The sequence below is a fragment of the Dermacentor albipictus genome, chromosome 4 (assembly GCF_038994185.2).
Source record: "Dermacentor albipictus isolate Rhodes 1998 colony chromosome 4, USDA_Dalb.pri_finalv2, whole genome shotgun sequence".
Classification (NCBI taxonomy): domain Eukaryota; kingdom Metazoa; phylum Arthropoda; class Arachnida; order Ixodida; family Ixodidae; genus Dermacentor; species Dermacentor albipictus.
In genome coordinates, this window is record NC_091824.1 from 11,734,345 (window position 1) to 11,750,955 (window position 16,611).

Genomic DNA, 16,611 nt, shown 5'->3' on the forward strand with positions numbered 1-16,611 from the left:
TTCTCCACACATGCTGGGCTCTTCCGATACAAGAGACTCAACTTCGGAATCAACTCAGCAGCCGAAGTGTTTCAGGACACCATCCGTCAGGTTCCAACTAACATCCCCAACGTGCGCAACGTAAGCGATGACATATTGGTGTATGGAAAGACTGAGAAAGAGCATGATAAGGCTTTGAAGGCCACATTGGAATGCCTACTTGCAAGTGGTCTCACACTGAACGTCAAGATATGCAAGTTCTACCAACGGGAACTTACATTTCTCGGGCATGTGTTCTCTAGCAATGGTGTGAAACCGGACCCCACTAAGGTGTCTGCGATCTTGGGTGCATCACCAACTTCCAGCGCTACTGAAGTGAAGAGTCTCCTCGGGCTCGTTAATTACTGTGGTCGGTTCATACCCAACTTGGTCCACCTCACCCAACCACTCAGGAAACTCACGGCCAAAGGAGAGGACTGGTGTTGGACAGACATACAGCAAGACGCCCTTGACGAACTGAAGAGAAAGCTTTCCGACGCCACAGCTCTCGCCTACTTCGATCCAGGAAAGGACATCACACTCATTGTAGATGCTGCTCCTCATGGCCTTGGTGCCATTCTCACGCAGACATCCGGAAGCGAAACCAGAGGTGTAGCATATGGGAGTCGTGCTCTTTCTCCTGTGGAGGCATGCTACTCTCAAATTGAACGGGCAATGCTGGCCGTGGTGTGGGGAATTGAGCATTTTCACATCTGCTTGTATGGGAGAGCATTTTGCCTACTGACAGACCACAAGCCATTGGTCAGCATTCTCAGCAACCCTCGGTCCCTGCCTTCAGCACGGCTGGAGCGTTTGGTACTTCGAATTCAACAATACACCTAGAAGTGCAACACACTAGTGGTCCAAGTAACCCATCTGACTACTTGTCTCGACACCCAGTAAACTCCACGTCACCATTTCGGTGCATGGAGTCTGTCGCCGAACAGTATGGGAACTTCATTGTGTCTCATAGCCTGCCTCGTGCCATGACCAGAGAGGAGGTAACCGAAGCAACGCTCGCTGACCCAGTAAGGAACTCGCTCAAGAAAGCCCTAAAGCAACCCCAGCAAGGCAAAGATTGGAAGACCACAACTCTGATGCCCTTCTCTCGCGTTGCGACAGAACTGTCAGTTTCCAAGGAAGGCCTTGTGTTAAGAGGCACGCGGATAGTACTGCCAGGACAACTTCACACTAAGGCGGTGCATCTTGCAGATCGAGGACACCAAGGCATTGTCAAGACAAAACAGCTGTTGCGTGAGAAAGTGTGGTTTCCAGGTATAGACTCTTTGGTGGACCAGACAGTTAAGAGTTGCCTGGCATGCCAAGCGAACACACCAGTACACCATCGAGATCCCTTGCCAATCCAGGAGCTGCCTCGAGGCCCGTGGACTGAACTGTCGTTAGATTTTGCTGGCCCTTTTCCTGATGGCAAGTATGCCATGGCAGTGGTGGATGATTTCTCCAAGTACCCAGTTGTTAGCATCTTACACACTCTTGCAGCACCTGCAATCATCAAGCAACTGTGCACTGTTTTCGCTCAGTTCGGCTGTCCAGAAGTTGTAAAGTCAGACAATGGCTCACCATTTCAGAGTGAGAGTTTTGCAGAGTTCGCCAGCGAGCTAGGGTTCAAGCATCACCGCATCACTCCACGGTGGCCAGAGACTAATGAGGAAGCCGAAAGATTCATGCGCACCCTCAAGAAGTCTATACTCGCAAGTCGTGTCAGCCACTCGGATTGGACTAATGAGCTTCAGTCGTTCCTCCTGGCTTATAGGTCCACACCCCATAGTTCCACAGGAAAATCTCCGTTTGAACTTCTGTTTGGGAGACCCGTGAAGAATCTTCTACCGACACTTGTCGCTGGTACTCACAACTCGGCTCACTATGAGGCCAGACAGAATGACACTAAAAGAAAAGCATACAACAAGTGGTACGTCGACACTCGGAGGCATACGAGTAACAACCAGCTGTGTGTGGGACAACAAGTCCTCTGCAAACAGGACAGGTCAAACACGTTTTCACCATACTATGACCCACACCCATACGCAATCACCAAAGTCAATTTCTCCGGAATCACAGCGTCCAGAGATGGAGTGTCGATTTGTCGCAACTCAAGTTTCTTCAAAGATGCAAGCACAGTTCAAGTGGAACGACATCAGGACCCAACCGACATGCCTTATCTGGATGATGAACCTGTGCCGAGTAACAGTGACCTTCCAACCCCCAGCATAGCTACTCCTAGCCAAGCCATATCAGCAGCTACCAAAACCGTCTCACAGCGGTACCCCCAACGATCCAGGCAACGACCTAGGCACCTGAAAGACTTCGTGTTTAAGCAAAACTGATTTTTTCCATCCCTGAGGGGATGATGTAGTGTCCATGTATAGCACTCTTTGGAATGAAGGAAGGCAACCCTGGGGTTCAAGAGAGCTTCCAAGATGGCTGCAGTTTCGTTGAAATAAATTTGTGTGCGTTGCCAACAGAATCGGCCGTGATCAGTTTCAATACTCGAACCACCATACGTTAAAATACTAAACTCTCCATCGTCTCCAAGGCCATCATCAGCGTCCTCTTCTTCCCACATTACCGAATGTGACATCACCCCCGTCGAAAAAAGCACCTTATTGGTGCGGCTCATCGGTCTGAGAAAGGTAAGGTTTGAGACGGCTGACGTGGATGATGTCAGAGGGAGGTGAAGGCACCGTGGCATCCAACGGAGACACTTCCTTTTATTTTTATTTACAGATACTGCAGGCCCATCTCGGGTCCATGCAGGAGTGGATACTAAGAATACAAACAAGAGAAGTAAATTTAAACTAATTACTTGACATAGTTGCAAAGATATAATACATACAAAAGTGAAAAAAAACATGGCAATACACTGGACATAGATGACAAATGAACGCTCCAACAAGGCAATATTATCAACTCAGAGTGTACACCACTTGGACTCGAATTTCAACAAAAGTTGACATTACTAATACATTCAGCAAATGATTCCAACAAAGCGGACTTCACTGCCTCCTCAGATAACGTATTCCAATAATAAATTGCGCGAGGAAATAAAGAGAATTTGTGAACATTGATGTGGCTGACTGGCTGTCTAATAGTTTTACTGTTCCTTCAGGATCCTGAACATATCGTTCCCGTGATAGCTTAAAGTTCTCGTGGTAAAGTTGGTAAATAAATGTTAATCTAGATATTATCCTGCGCTGCTCAAGTTTTTCGAGGTCACCTGGCGATGTATGCTATAAGGGCCATAGTATCGCGAGAGGAATTTCTCCTAAAGACCAACACGCCGAGTTGGATACCAAACTAGCTCAAGGGTTCCTGGTTCGTAGCCCACGTCGTGATGGCGCTGGTCGTAACTGCACTTCTGGCGTGTCTGTGAAGCAGAAAGACGAATGTGGGCAATCTGGGGTGCTTGGGTCGCCCGAGTGTACCCTGTCGGCGAGTCGACTGTGGTCGAAAGGAGAGTCTCTAAAGGCAAAGTCGGCTCACGGCCGAAGAGGAGATGGGAGGGTGAATAGCCAGCTGTGTCGTGGCGCGAGGAATCGTAGGTGAACGGGACAAATGATAGAGCAATGTCCCAGTCGCGATGATCGGAGGAAACATACATTGCTAGCATCTCAGTTAATGTGCGGTTCAAGCGTTCGGTAAGACCGTTAATGAGAGCAGCATTCCGGGCAAGTTGGTAATACATTACTTAAATGATATTGCGCGACAAAAAAACGACACGGACGTGAAAGTGTCGGTGTGTCGTGTTCTCTCACGTGCGTGTCGTTTTTTGTCGCCCAATATCATTTAAGTAAGACCGTTAGTTTGAGGATGGTAAGCGGTAGTAAGCTTGTGTTTTGTAGCACATGATCGAAGTACATCGTTTATTACTTTCGCAAGAAAGTATCTTCCGCGATCGGTGAGAAGTTGACGAGGTGCATCGTGGTGTAAGATAACGCCGTGAAGCAAGAAATCAGCGACGTCTGTAGCGCAACTGTTTGGTAGGGCTCTAGTAATGGCATAGCGAGTTGTATAGTCTGTAGCGACGACAATCCACCTATTTCCGCCATTTGACATAGGGAATGGTCCGAGATCAACGCCAATGCGAAAAAAATGGTCGGTCGGTAGATCCAAAGGCTGCAGCAGACCGGCAGGAGGCACTGGTCTTCTCCGGCGTTGACACGACTCACACGCGGCAACATAGCGCCGGATGGAGCGGTTGAGACGGGGCCAGAAAAACCATCGCCGAATTCGGTCGTATAGGTGCCGTGACGCCAAGGTGTCCAGTGATGGGAACGTCGTCCAGTTGCTGCAGTACAATCTGTCGAAGATAAGACGGAATGACGGTTAGGAGCTCAGGCCAGTCGGGGTGCATGTCGCGGCAATGCAGGATGCCATTTTGTAGCACGAACATGTGAAGCGATGGGTAAGACGAATCAGAGAACAGGCGTTCGATAATGGGTCGTAACGATTCATCGCGTGGTTATTCAGCGCCAATGTCTTGCAAGGCAGAGAGCGAAAGAACGCAGATCGGTGTGACATCCACTGAACCGTCCCGTACATCGACAGGATGACGAGACAGGCAGTCGGCGTCCTGATGTAGATGACCTGACTTGTAGACCACAGTGTACGTGTATTGCTACAGCCATGCGGACAAGCGACCAAGGCATCCGTTGGGATTTTTGAGGGAAGAAAGCCAGCAAAGGGCGTGGTGATCAGTTGTAACTGTAAATGGTCGACCGTATATGTAGGGTCGGAACTTGCCCACCGCCCAAATGAGGGCGAGACACTCGCGCTCGGTAATCGAGTAATTGCGTTCGGCTGGAGTGAGGAGGCGGCTTGCGTAGGCAATAACGTGGTTGTGCCCACATTGGCGTTGAGCTAAAACTGCGCCGATGCCATAGCCACTGGCGTCAGTGCGGATTTCTGTCGGAGCGTAGGCGTCGAAATGGGCGAGAACAGGAGGTGTGGTGAGCGGCATGATGACCTGCGGGAAAGCAGACGCTTGTTCAAAGCCCCAATAGAAAGGAACGTCTTTCTTCAGGAGGTCAGTCAGGGGACGGGCAACATGGGCGAAATTTTCCACAAACCTGCGGAAGTAAGAGCAAAGGCCAATAAACCTGCGAACACCTTTGGCACAAGTTGGTACGAGGAAATTGTGCACAGCATGAACTTTAGCGGGTGGGGGCGAATGCCTGACGAATCGACGAGGTGGGGGCGAATGCCTGACGAATCGACGAGATGTCCGAGCATGGTTATTTGGCGGTGACCGACGTGGCACTTGGACGAGTTGAGCTGCAAGCCAGCGGTGCGAAAAACAGAAAGAACCGATGAAAGTCTTTCAAGAGGAGTCGCAAAAGTTCAAGAGAATACGATGACGTCATCCACCTAGCACGAACAGATGGAACATTTCAAACCACGCAAGAACATGTCCATCGTCCGTTCAAAGGTCGCCGGGGCATTAGACAAGCCAAAAGGCATTACCCGGAACTGATATAGGCCGTCTGGTGTGACGAATGCCGTCTTTTCGCCGTGCATTTCATCCACGGCAATTTGCCAACATCCAGAGCGAAGGTCTATAGATGAAAAATAAGTGGCCCCGTGGAGACAATCCAGAGCGTCGTCAATGCGCGGAAGTGGATATACATATTTCTTGGTGATCGTGTTTAGATGACGATAGTCAACGCAGAACCGCCATCTGTTTTCATCCTTTTTGACGAGAACAGGGGAAGCCCATGGGCTGGAAGAGTGTTCATTAATCCCTTTGGCAAACATCTTGTCAACCTCGCCCTGGATAATTTGTCGCTCAGAGGGCGACACCCGGTATGGGCGTCGGCGAACAGGTGCTGCATCGCCGGTATTTATACGATGCTTCACGACCGTAGTTTGACACAAAGGGCGATCCTTCAGGTCGAAAATGTCGTAGTAGGACTTGAGGAGGCCATGGAGTTTTGCGGCTTGTTGGGTTGAGAGGTCCGGTGCAATCATATCTGTAAAGTCGTCGGTCGAGGCAGATGCAAAAGGCGCAGAATGGGCATTGGTGGAAGACGGCGCAACAGACAGAGCGGAAATGTGGCACTCGTGCGACGGTGACAACGTGGCAAGAGACATGTCTCGAGGAAGAACTTGTGGGCACTGCCCGAAATTTAGGTAGGGAAGACATGTCTGATTGTCCGCTACTGAAACGATGGTGTGTGGGTAGGAGACATTGTGAGAAAACAGGACTGAAGTCGCGGGAGTAATGACGTAGTCTCCGTCAGGTACAGGTGGGCAGGTTAAACAGGGGTGCAGCTTGCTGCTAGAGATAGTAGGCGAATAAAATCCGCGGAACAAAGCTGAGTTGGAGCTTGAGCAGGAAGGTCAACGGGAACAGGTAGGGGTAGGTCAAGTTGTACAACACCGGCTGAAGAGTCAATCAGAGCAGAATGGGTGGTCAAAAAGTCGAGCCCGAGGATCACATTGTGAGGGCCACGTGTTCGAACACACTAAGCAAAACGGACGTGTGGCAACCGGCAACACTGATACGAGCAGTACATATTCCAAGCACAGCCGGAGTTCAATCGTTGGTGTCCTCGAGCAGTCGAGTCGGAGCAGGAGTAAGTACTTCCTTCAAGCGCGTTGGTGGCCAAAGTGCGCGCCCGCGTGAGCCTCATCTTCAAACCGATCTGTGGGGCGAGCGTCGCTCCTGTCCGAGCATACGTGTCTTCGTATCGTTCCACAGGAAAGACCCGAATGCCAACTTATTCGACAAGGAGCAGTCCTCAGACACGGCTCGGCTCGTCTACAACATCTTCCGAACATTCTCGCCAACTTGTGTTGGGATCGGCCCAACGTACTGTGAGTTTCTGTGCTTTTGTCAAGGACCTGGCCGGGAACTCAGTGTTGCATCTGGGTCGCAAGCCCCAAGGGTAGCGTTGGCCTAGCGGCCTGGGGCACAACTGGAAGCATCTAAAGGTCCTGTCAAAGCATGAGTCGACTGCTAACAGAACAACTTGCTTATTCTAGCATCGCAAAAGAGCGGCCGGTCAGGTCGACCGAAGTGGAGAGACGGGAGAGCACGCTACTCGAAGGAAGAATTCGGAGCCTCCCTTGGCGTCCGGGGCAGTTGCTTTTATACTCTCGGAGCCGAGGGCAAGAAGGAACGGCTTGCGAGAGGCGCCCGTGACGGCGGGGCACGGACACGCTGAGAGACACGTTGAGACGAGTAGGTGACGCATCCGCCGGGCCGGCGCTGCTCAGACCTCTTCGCTTCACAGTTGGGGGCGCTCCTCTCCCCGGCTGCCGCGCTTTGACAAGCGTGGGCACCAACATGCACACACACACACACGCACACACACACGAAGACACGTGGCATTGAAGCATGCCTGGACGCGCATGGCAGGAGGGGTTGCGGCAGCGCTGAACGGGCCAAAATGTCCGCCGCTTTGAACAAAGCTCCGGCGTCCGTGTCATCCGCGCCGGCTATACCGCGCGTCGTAGGTGAAACGTAACAGACCGCCCCGCCGGGGGAAGGAGATCCCGATGGTCAGGGGTCTGCATCCGCTGTCCGGAGGGATGTCGCTCGATGATGTTCATAACCGAAGTCGGTCGTCCCTCGGCGTTTCTTGAGCGCAGCGCACCGAGAAGGCCTCGTTCTCACGTTCAGGTTCACACAGGACGCTGCAAAGTGACTTTGGGAGAGTTGCCATTTTTCTCTCGTTCCCAGCAAGCGTTAGAACTGCGCCGAAACTCAGCCGCTCAGTCAGCAAGCACGGCACAACCCTCACTAAGCCATGCCAGGCTCTTTCCCCTTTTATACTACTGCCTAGTTCCTTACAGTAGTCTAGCAGCACCCAGAACGCGTCCACAAATCGGAAAATTGCACTAGAAAGCACATCATGACTTTGAAACACTACACAAAAGCAATATGTTAAAAATCCTGCCTGAGAAAGAAAAACATCAGTAACAAACAATTTTGAGGCTGATTCCCACGTTAGGGGCTTCGACTTAAGCCATCGGCGTTACCGTTGAGACTCCCCTTTTTGTAACGCACCTCAAAGGAATATTGTTGCAAAGCGAAGCTCCAGCGCAGGAGGCGGCCATTTGTGGAACAGATGGTCTGCAGCCATTGGAGAGGGCAGTGATCCGTTTCGAAGCATGCGAAGCGGAGATCGCAGCGAGAGACCGTACACTAGCTCAGCTGGCAAAAACCCCGTAGCCGCATGCGGCGCGGTCCTTAATGCAAACATCACCCCAGGCAGACACAGCTCCCAGTCAGTTTATTGTTCAAACGACAATGCTCTCAACGCGCGCTTCATGACGGAGTGGAGCTTCTCAACGGAATTCGACTGTGGGTGGTACACTGAGCTGTGTAACAGCTTTACCCCACACCTTTCGAGAAAAGTTGTCGTCAAAGCGCTAGTGAACACTGTGCCCTGATCTGACTGGATTTCCGCAGGAAAACCAACTCGCGCAAATATGGACAGTAGTGCATTGACTATCTCATCTGAGCTGAGTTCTTTAAGAGGCACTGCTTCAAAGAACTTTGTCGCTGGGCAGATCACAGTCAAAATGTGTCTGTACCCCGTGGCTGTTACCGGCAGAGGTCCCACTGTATGAATAACGAGCCGTCTAAAAGGCTCCGTAATAATAGGTACCAACTTCAACGGCGCCCTCGATTTGTCCCTGCAGGTTTGCCCACCCGCTGCCAGGTGTCACATGTCCTCCCAAAGTGGTCTGCGTCCCGAAAACACCCTGGCCAATAGTACTCTTGCAAGAGAGGGTCCTTAGTTTTCTTAACTCCTAGGTGTCCGGACCACGAACCCACATGCGACAAGCGCAACAGATCCTGACGGTAGCACTGAGGCACGATCAGCTGATCGAACTCCACTCCCCTGCGGTCTAGATACTTCTGGTACAGGACCCCACCTCTTTCCACAAAGCGAGCATTTTTCTTGGCAATACTTTCCTTGACAATGCAGCGTATGTTTTCTAGGCTGCCATCCTTCTTTTGCTCGGCTATCAAAGCCGCCCGGCTGACTTTTAGCAACCTATTAAGTCCGTCTGAGGTAGGCGCGATGAGCAAATATGCAGATAGCTCTTCTAACTTTCCCGCATCGGGCATTTCCTCTCCAGTATCTGGTGCCTTCAACGCTACAGGCTCAATTTTATTCAGTTTGGACGTGCTCTGTGTGATGACGTAACGCCAAGCGCATGCCGTGCCACTTCGTCATCACGGGCACTGATATCAGCAGCGGATAAGTAACCGCTGCCTATAAAAAGCGTGTGCTAAAGAATAAACGCCGATTCCTTGTTCTGCACCTGCCACTGTCGTTTTCTGGAGTACGGCTTCAAGGTTGCCGCACGCTACTACACTGGCGACGAGGATGGGATCAGGACGGCTTGTCACTTGCTTCTTCGATTGCTGCTGAAGACGACTACCGCGGGGCCGGCGCTGCAATGGCGAAGGTGGGAAAAAGTGATAGCTTTGACGAAGGAAGCGATAGCTTCGAGTCCTACTTGGAAAGATTTGAGCTTTACGTCTCGGCAAATGACATAGCTGAAGGCAGGAAACTGGCTGCATTCTTGACGGTAGTGGGTCCTCGAGTGTATGAGGTATTGAAGAACCTGTTGATTCCACATTCCCCATCAAGCAAAACGTATGACGAGGTAACGGCTCTGCTAAAAAGTCACTACAGTCCCAGAAAGGCCGTGATAGCAGAAAGGTGCCGATTTAACCGAAGGATGCAACTTGAGCAAGAGACTGTAGCCGAATTTGTGGTTCAGCTGAAGCACCTGGCCAGAAGTTGCGAGTTTGGGAAATTTCTAGACGAAGCACTTCGAGACAGACTAGTTGCAGGACTGCGATGCGCCGATACACAACGGGAGCTGTTTACAGCTGAAGAGCTGACATTCGAACAAGCGTGCAAAATCGCGTTAAACCGTGAACTAGCATCCACACAGACTCGGCAAATGGCATTAGAAGAGCACCAAGGCAGTTCACAAAGGCATTCTAGATTAGAAGTTGATGTTCTAAAGCAAGGCAGTCAAGCTAGGGACCGCTATCGAGGCAAGAATGAGTGCCTAGAGTGTTTCCGTTGCGGTAAACGTCACACGGCGGAAAGCTGCCGGTACCGCAAGTATAAGTGCCATAACTGCGGTGAGCAAGGTCACTTGAGAACAATGTGCAGACAGCGCCCAGGCAGAACAAAGGCACTGAATGCAATCAATAGCCCGGCAGACGATTCGGACGAACAGCAAGAAATATACAGTGTGACAAATAATAATTCGGCGTACTATGTCACTGTTCGGATGGAAGGACAAACCATAAAGATGCAGATAGACACCGGGGCTTCCGTCACCGTCATGCCTAAGTCGGTTTTTCAGCACAAGTTTCCGCAACTGACTATCAAGAAAGCGACTGTTCCTTTAAGGACGTATACGGGTGAGCTGGTGCCAGTTGTAGGATCAGTGAACGTGCGAGTCGAGCACGGCGATCAAACTGATATTTTACCTGTGCTGATAGTAGATGACGGGGCAAGAAGGCTGCCATGTCTGCTTGGTCGCAACTGGTTGACAAAGCTTAAATTGAACTGGCAAGAACTTCTAGCTGTAGAGCAAGACGATGCCGTGGATGAGCTAAAGAAGAAATTTGAGGCAGTGTTTTCACCGCAGATAGGGTTCATAACGGGTTACAAGGCACAAGTTCATTTGAAGCCAAATAGCACGCCAGTATTTTGCAAGGCCCGTCCTGTGCCTTTTGCATTGAAGCAAGCTGTGTCTGAAGAACTTGATACCTTAGAACGGACTGGGGTATTGAAAAAGTCACCAGAAGCGATTGGGCAACTCCGTTAGTGGTAGTACCCAAGGATGGGGGAGCAAAAGTGCGGCTCTGTGGCGACTACAAGGTCACTGTGAACCCGGCGCTTCTCACTGAGCATTACCCTCTTCCATTGCCAGAAGACTTGTTCGCAACGTTAGCAGGTTCAAGGGTATTCTGTGTGCTTGACCTTGCTACCGCTTACCAGCAAGTAGAACTTAACGAAGCTGCGAAGGCGATTTTAACGGTGAACACACACCAAGGTCTTTACCAATACCAGCGTCTCCCTTATGGCATTGCAAGTGCTCCTGCCATATTCCAGTCGCTCATGGACAGGATTCTCAAAGGCGTCCCTCAAGTAGGGTGTTACATTGATGATGTCATAATTGGGGGTACGAGTGCTGATGACTGTCGGCAAAAGCTGGAAGAGGTGTTAACACTATTACAGGATCACAATGTCACGCTGCGCATGGAAAAATGCAAGCACTTTTGCAGCGAAGTTCGCTACCTGGGCCACAGAATTTCAGCAGCGGGAATCAAGCCATTGGAATCGAAAGTAAGGGCGATAAAGGATGCGCCCGAGCCCATGAATGGTACAGAACTTAAGTCTTTTCTTGGAATGGTAACATTCTACGCTAAGTTCCTATCGGACTTGGCAACCGTAGCCGCGCCGCTCTACGAGCTGTTAAAGAAGGGCAAGCGTTGGAATTGGACAAGTAAATGCGCTCTCGCGTTTTGAGAAACGAAGAACTTGCTCACGACCAGTCCGGTACTTGCTTACTATGATCCAAAGCAACCCTTGGCGCTAAGCTGTGATGCGTCGCAGTATGTGCTCGGCGCGGTTCTTTTTCATATACTTCCAAATGGTACAGAAAAACCCATTGCTTTTGCGTCCAGGACCCTATCGCAAGCTGAGCGCAGTTATGCCCAAATCGAGCGAGAAGCGTTGGCGATAATCTTTGCCCTCAAGAAATTCCATCGCTATCTGTATGGGCGGACATTCACGTTGTTCACGGACCATCAACCGCTGAGAAGCATCTTAGGGCCACGGAAGCAGGTTCCATCTTTGGCAGCCGCTCCCATGCAACGATGGGCTTTAATCTTGGCTTCTTATCGCTACGACTTGAAGTATAGGAAAGGATCGCAAATGCAAGTTGCAGATGCACTGTCCAGACTACCTGTTTTAAGTGGAACCAGTATAGAGGAGACAGATACCCTCGCTGTTTTTGAAACTACGCCACTGACGGCTATGGATGTTGCTAAAGCGACCAAGTATGACGGCACGCTAAGCAAGGTTTACCGATATACACTGGAAGGATGGCCAGCACAAGTCAAAGACGCTGAACTAATACCGTACTATAGCAGACGCGCGGAGCTATCGTTAGAATCGGGATGCGTCACGTGGGGAAGTCGTGTTATTGTGCCAACAACGTTGCAAGACGCCGTGCTGGGACTGTTGCACGCAGAACACCCCGGGGCATCACGCATGAAGATGCTCGCTCGTAGCCTACTATGGTGGCCAGGCCTAGATGCAGACATAGGAGTGGTAAAAAGGTGCAGCATCTGCCAAGCGATGCAAAACAGTGCTCCTCGTGCACCGCTCGAGCCATGGCCATTTCCCGCCCGATGCTGGCAGCGAGTGCATTTGGATTTTTTCGAATTTGAAAAAACGACATTCCTTTTGTGTGTTGACTCGTTTTCAAAGTGGATTGAGGTGTTCCCTATGAGCTCAACTACGGCCGCGAAGACTATCGAGCGTTTGCGGAGTCTATTTGCTTCTTACGGATTCCCTGAACAAGTCATTTCTGATAATGGTCCACAGTTTTCATCACAGGAGTTCCAGGACTTCCTCGATGCCTGTGGCATCAGGCGCACGTACAGCCCGCCATACCATCCGGAATCCAATGGAGCTGCCGAGAGGATGGTGCAAACCGTTAAGCGGAGCCTCCGCAAGCAGCTGTTGCACGACAAGGGAGATAACGGCAGACCGCTGCGGGAGAGGCTGGACGACTTCTTGCTGGCATATCGGACAACACCTAGCACAGTAACAGGCAAGTGTCCAGCCGAACTCTTTCTGAAACGAATACCGCGCACTAGATTGTCCTTGCTAAGGCCCTCATTTCGAGACGACATGTAGAGCAAGCAAGAAGCGGTAAAGCGGCAGCATGACCAACAAAGATCGAGTTTCCGTTCATTCAGGGCAGAGGACTGCGTATACGTAAAGACTGTCAGGCAAGAGAAAGTGTCGTGGACTGAAGGGTGTGCGGTGCGGCCAGTTAGCCCTGTGACCTATCTCGTAAAAACACAGAACACAGTCCGCCACGTTCATGTTGACCATTTACGCTCGCGCAGTTTCCAGCATGCAGGATCAAACGTGGGTGTGGGCCCCGAGAAGACACGGCACTGAGGACGTTGTGCGTCATCGGGAGGCCCCAGCCATGCCCCAGCAGGCGTATCATGAAGCGGACACGGCAGCACCTCCCCCAGAGCATGCAATAACGCCGGAACCACCACCACCAGACGGGCAGGAATTGCCACTGCCTGCTCCCCACAATGACCATCCTCAGACGCAAGCCGAAGCACCTTCCGACCCTGCACCAGTACTGCGCCGAAGTCAGCGTGCCAGGAAATCACCAGACCGATATGGGTCTCACGATGTCCGCCACTGAAAATAGTAATGACGACGACGATCTTGGGGGGGGGGGGGGGGGGAGGAATGTGATGACGTAACGCCAAGCGCATGCCGTGCGACTTCGTCATCACGGGCACTGATATCAGCAGCGGATAAGTAACCGCTGCCTATAAAAAGCGTGTGCTAAAGAATAAACGCCGATTCCTTGTTCTGCACCTGCCACTGTCGTTTTCTGGAGTACGGCTTCAAGGTTGCCGCACGCTACTACACTCTGAATATCAGCTTGCTGCGCCTCTGACCCTTTCTCATTTTCCCGAAACTTCCGACGGAACGCCTCCGCTGACAGCCTGTACTTTTTTAGGAGACTCGATTTCACTTTGTCGAAATCCTCTGCCTCCTCTCTCTTCAAGCGAGCGACTACATCGGCCGTCTCGCCGGGTAACAAGTGAGCAAGTGCTGTGGCCACGTTTCCCGAGAGAACCCCTGCTTCTCGCACGTTCGCTCAAAGCTAACCAGGAACAAACCAATGTCCTCTCCAAGCTTAAACGGCCGCATCAGGTCAGTCATTTTGAACAATACTCGTTCTCCTGCACCGGGTGCCTGACTTCCATTACGAGCGCGTTCCATCTCTACCTCGAGATGCGTCATTTCCAAAGCGTGGTCGCGCTCTTCTCTCTCACCGCTGGCAGACAATTGTTGCAATCTCAGCGCTGGCACCAGTTGTTGCAATCTGGGTCGCAAGCCCCAAGGGTAGCGTTGGCCTGGCGGCCTGGGGCACAACTGGAAGCATCCGAAGGTCCTGGCAAAGCATGAGTCGACTGCTAACAGAACAACTTGTTTATTCTAGCATCGCAAAAGAGCGGCCGGTCAGGTCGACCGAAGTGGAGAGACGGGAGAGCACGCTACTCGACGGAAGAATTCGGAGCCTCCCTTGGCGTCCGGGGCAGCTGCTTTTATACTCTCGGAGCCGAGGCAAGAAGGAACGGCTTGCGAGAGGCGCCCGTGACGGCGGGGCACGGACACGCTGAGAGACACGTTGAGACGAGTAGGTGACGCATCCGCCGGGCCGGCGCCGGTCAGACCTCCTCGCTTCACAGTTGGGGGAGCTCCTCTCCCCGGCTGCCGTGCATTGACAAGCGTGGGCACCAACATGCACACACGCACACATGAAGACACGTGGCATTGAAACATGCCTGGACGCGTATGGCAGGAGGCATTACGGCAGCGCTGAACGGGCCAAAATGTCCGCCGCTTTGAATGAAGCCCCGGCGTCCGCTGCATCCGCGCCGGCTATACCGCGCGTCGTAGGCGAAACGTAACATCAGCTATCCCTAAAGGCTGGGCGAGTAGGTCTACCGTCAAGTACGCCAAAGGCCCGCACTCCTGCAGCAGCAATGGCCCCGAAATTCGTCACCGACGCTGATGGTAAACCATCCGAGTATTAAAACATTCCCAAGGTACGCAGCACGTTGCAACGCTAATTTTGTGTCCGCCAACTGTCCTTTTCCTACCTCAGTGGAGCCCAGGAACGCTTCACGACGCGCTTAGCGTCTCAGTTGCCCTGACCGCTGCAGAGGCTCACGCCGCTACAGTAGACATCAAAAAATAAAAGAACTTGGCTTTATAACCAGTGGTGACCCCTCAGCGACAGAAAAGCTCCAGCGCATTAACGAAACCGCTCTTAATGGCGAAACTTACCCTGTTCACACCTATATTGCATCGCCCCACAATTCGTGTAGAGGTGTGATCCACAACGTGGAACTGAACACCCCAACCTAAGGATTGAGGTGTGAACTCCGAGCCCCAAGTTATGAAATTATTGCGGCTCGTATGATGAGCGTCATAACTATCAAGGGCTCGAGCGCATGTGCCTCGCCAGGTCATCCTCGGCGGAGGTGTAGACTGCTACATCCCTCACCGACCCAAGGCGCAATTTAGCTCAACATGCTTTGCTATAAGACACCGATCAGACGCTTGTCGCGACAATTGAAAACAAAGGTGCAGAACATGTGGAAAGTTTGTCAGAGATCCTGTAGAGGATCATGACTGCAAACCAGGCTGCCCTAACTGTGGCAAGGACCAGAATGACGATGACCCAACTTGTGAAGTGCGACAAGCCGCTGATAAAGCGGTCAGAGAGGCGGCCTACCTGAAGCGTTTGAAACAATTAACGAAAGGACGACAAGCAAACGAAAACAGTCACCATCGCAAGCCAAAGCGCAAGCGCAAAACGCAACTCCGACAACACATCGAGAGACAGAAGTAGCTCCAGAAGCCGTCAACAGTCCAGAGGCCGCAGCCGCTCCAGAGGCAGAACGATCCAGGGGCCGCAGCCGATCTAGGGGCCGCAGCCATTCCAGGGACCGGGGCCACTTCGGGGGCCATAGCCAGCCTGGGAGCGAAAGCCAGTCCGGCAGCAGTGGCCAGTCCGGGAGCTGCGGCCAGTCCGGGGACAGCAATCGGCCCGGAGGTGGCATCCAGTCTCGGCATCACAACCATTCTCGAGGCCAACAAGGAGAGCAACCCGCAAAACAGCGAAACCTAAGTCAGTCACCGGGCACCTCCCCCTCCTCCCGCCCCCGCCCGTGACCTATGCGTCTAAAGTCCAAACACGAGCTCAAAACGTAGCCAAGGATAATAAGAACGCTATGCTTCAAACTCGCACACCTGATCAAATGTCAGCACTATCGTCACAATCACTAGAGCCTACCGAAGACATGGACATGCAAGCAGAGGCACACGCACCTGAAGCCACACCATTAGGTGATATAATGCAACCCTTAGTACAAGAAGTAGAACCAGCGTCATTGCAACCAGCAATGAAAAAAGCAAGACACCACACCACAGCCCTACAAAACCTTGAAGCAGATTTTCAGCAACTAAGCGACGTAATGAAAGAAATGCAAACCAGTATAGAGGCCAAGATATCTCAACAGGTTGCTGCTCAAGTTGGGGAGGCGCTAAAACATACACTCAACAAATAATGAGCCAAATTCGCTCCTTGTTCAACGAGATACTCAGCAACAAGGCAGAGGCGATGGTCTATACACAAGTGCAGGCTGCGATGGACGCATTACCGGGCCGAAAAGAGTGCGATCGACCCAAAGTACGTCGATCTACCAGCGTAACGCGACCCACTCGTCACCCTACAGCGGACGCTCCGCAA

At 51.8% G+C, this 16,611-nt stretch overlaps 1 protein-coding gene across 1 annotated transcript; it reads left to right on the top strand.

Moving 5' to 3' along the window:
- Window positions 1–13,251: 13,251 nt before the first annotated feature.
- Window positions 13,252–15,990, top strand: LOC139059490 (uncharacterized). The gene is made up of 2 exons (XM_070537916.1): window positions 13,252–13,413; window positions 15,754–15,990. Exons 1-2 carry the CDS (start codon window positions 13,252–13,254, stop codon window positions 15,988–15,990), a joined length of 399 nt encoding a protein of 132 aa, XP_070394017.1.
- Window positions 15,991–16,611: the final 621 nt, after the last annotated feature.

Excerpts from the sequence above, each read along its gene's own strand:
- LOC139059490 (XM_070537916.1), top strand. The coding sequence starts at position 13,252 with ATGCCCCAGCAGGCGTATCATGAAGCGGACACGGCAGCACCTCCCCCA. Across the intron at positions 13,414-15,753 it reads CACCTTCCGACCCTGCACCA|AGGCAGAACGATCCAGGGGC; the intron begins GTACTGCGCCGA and ends CAGCCGCTCCAG.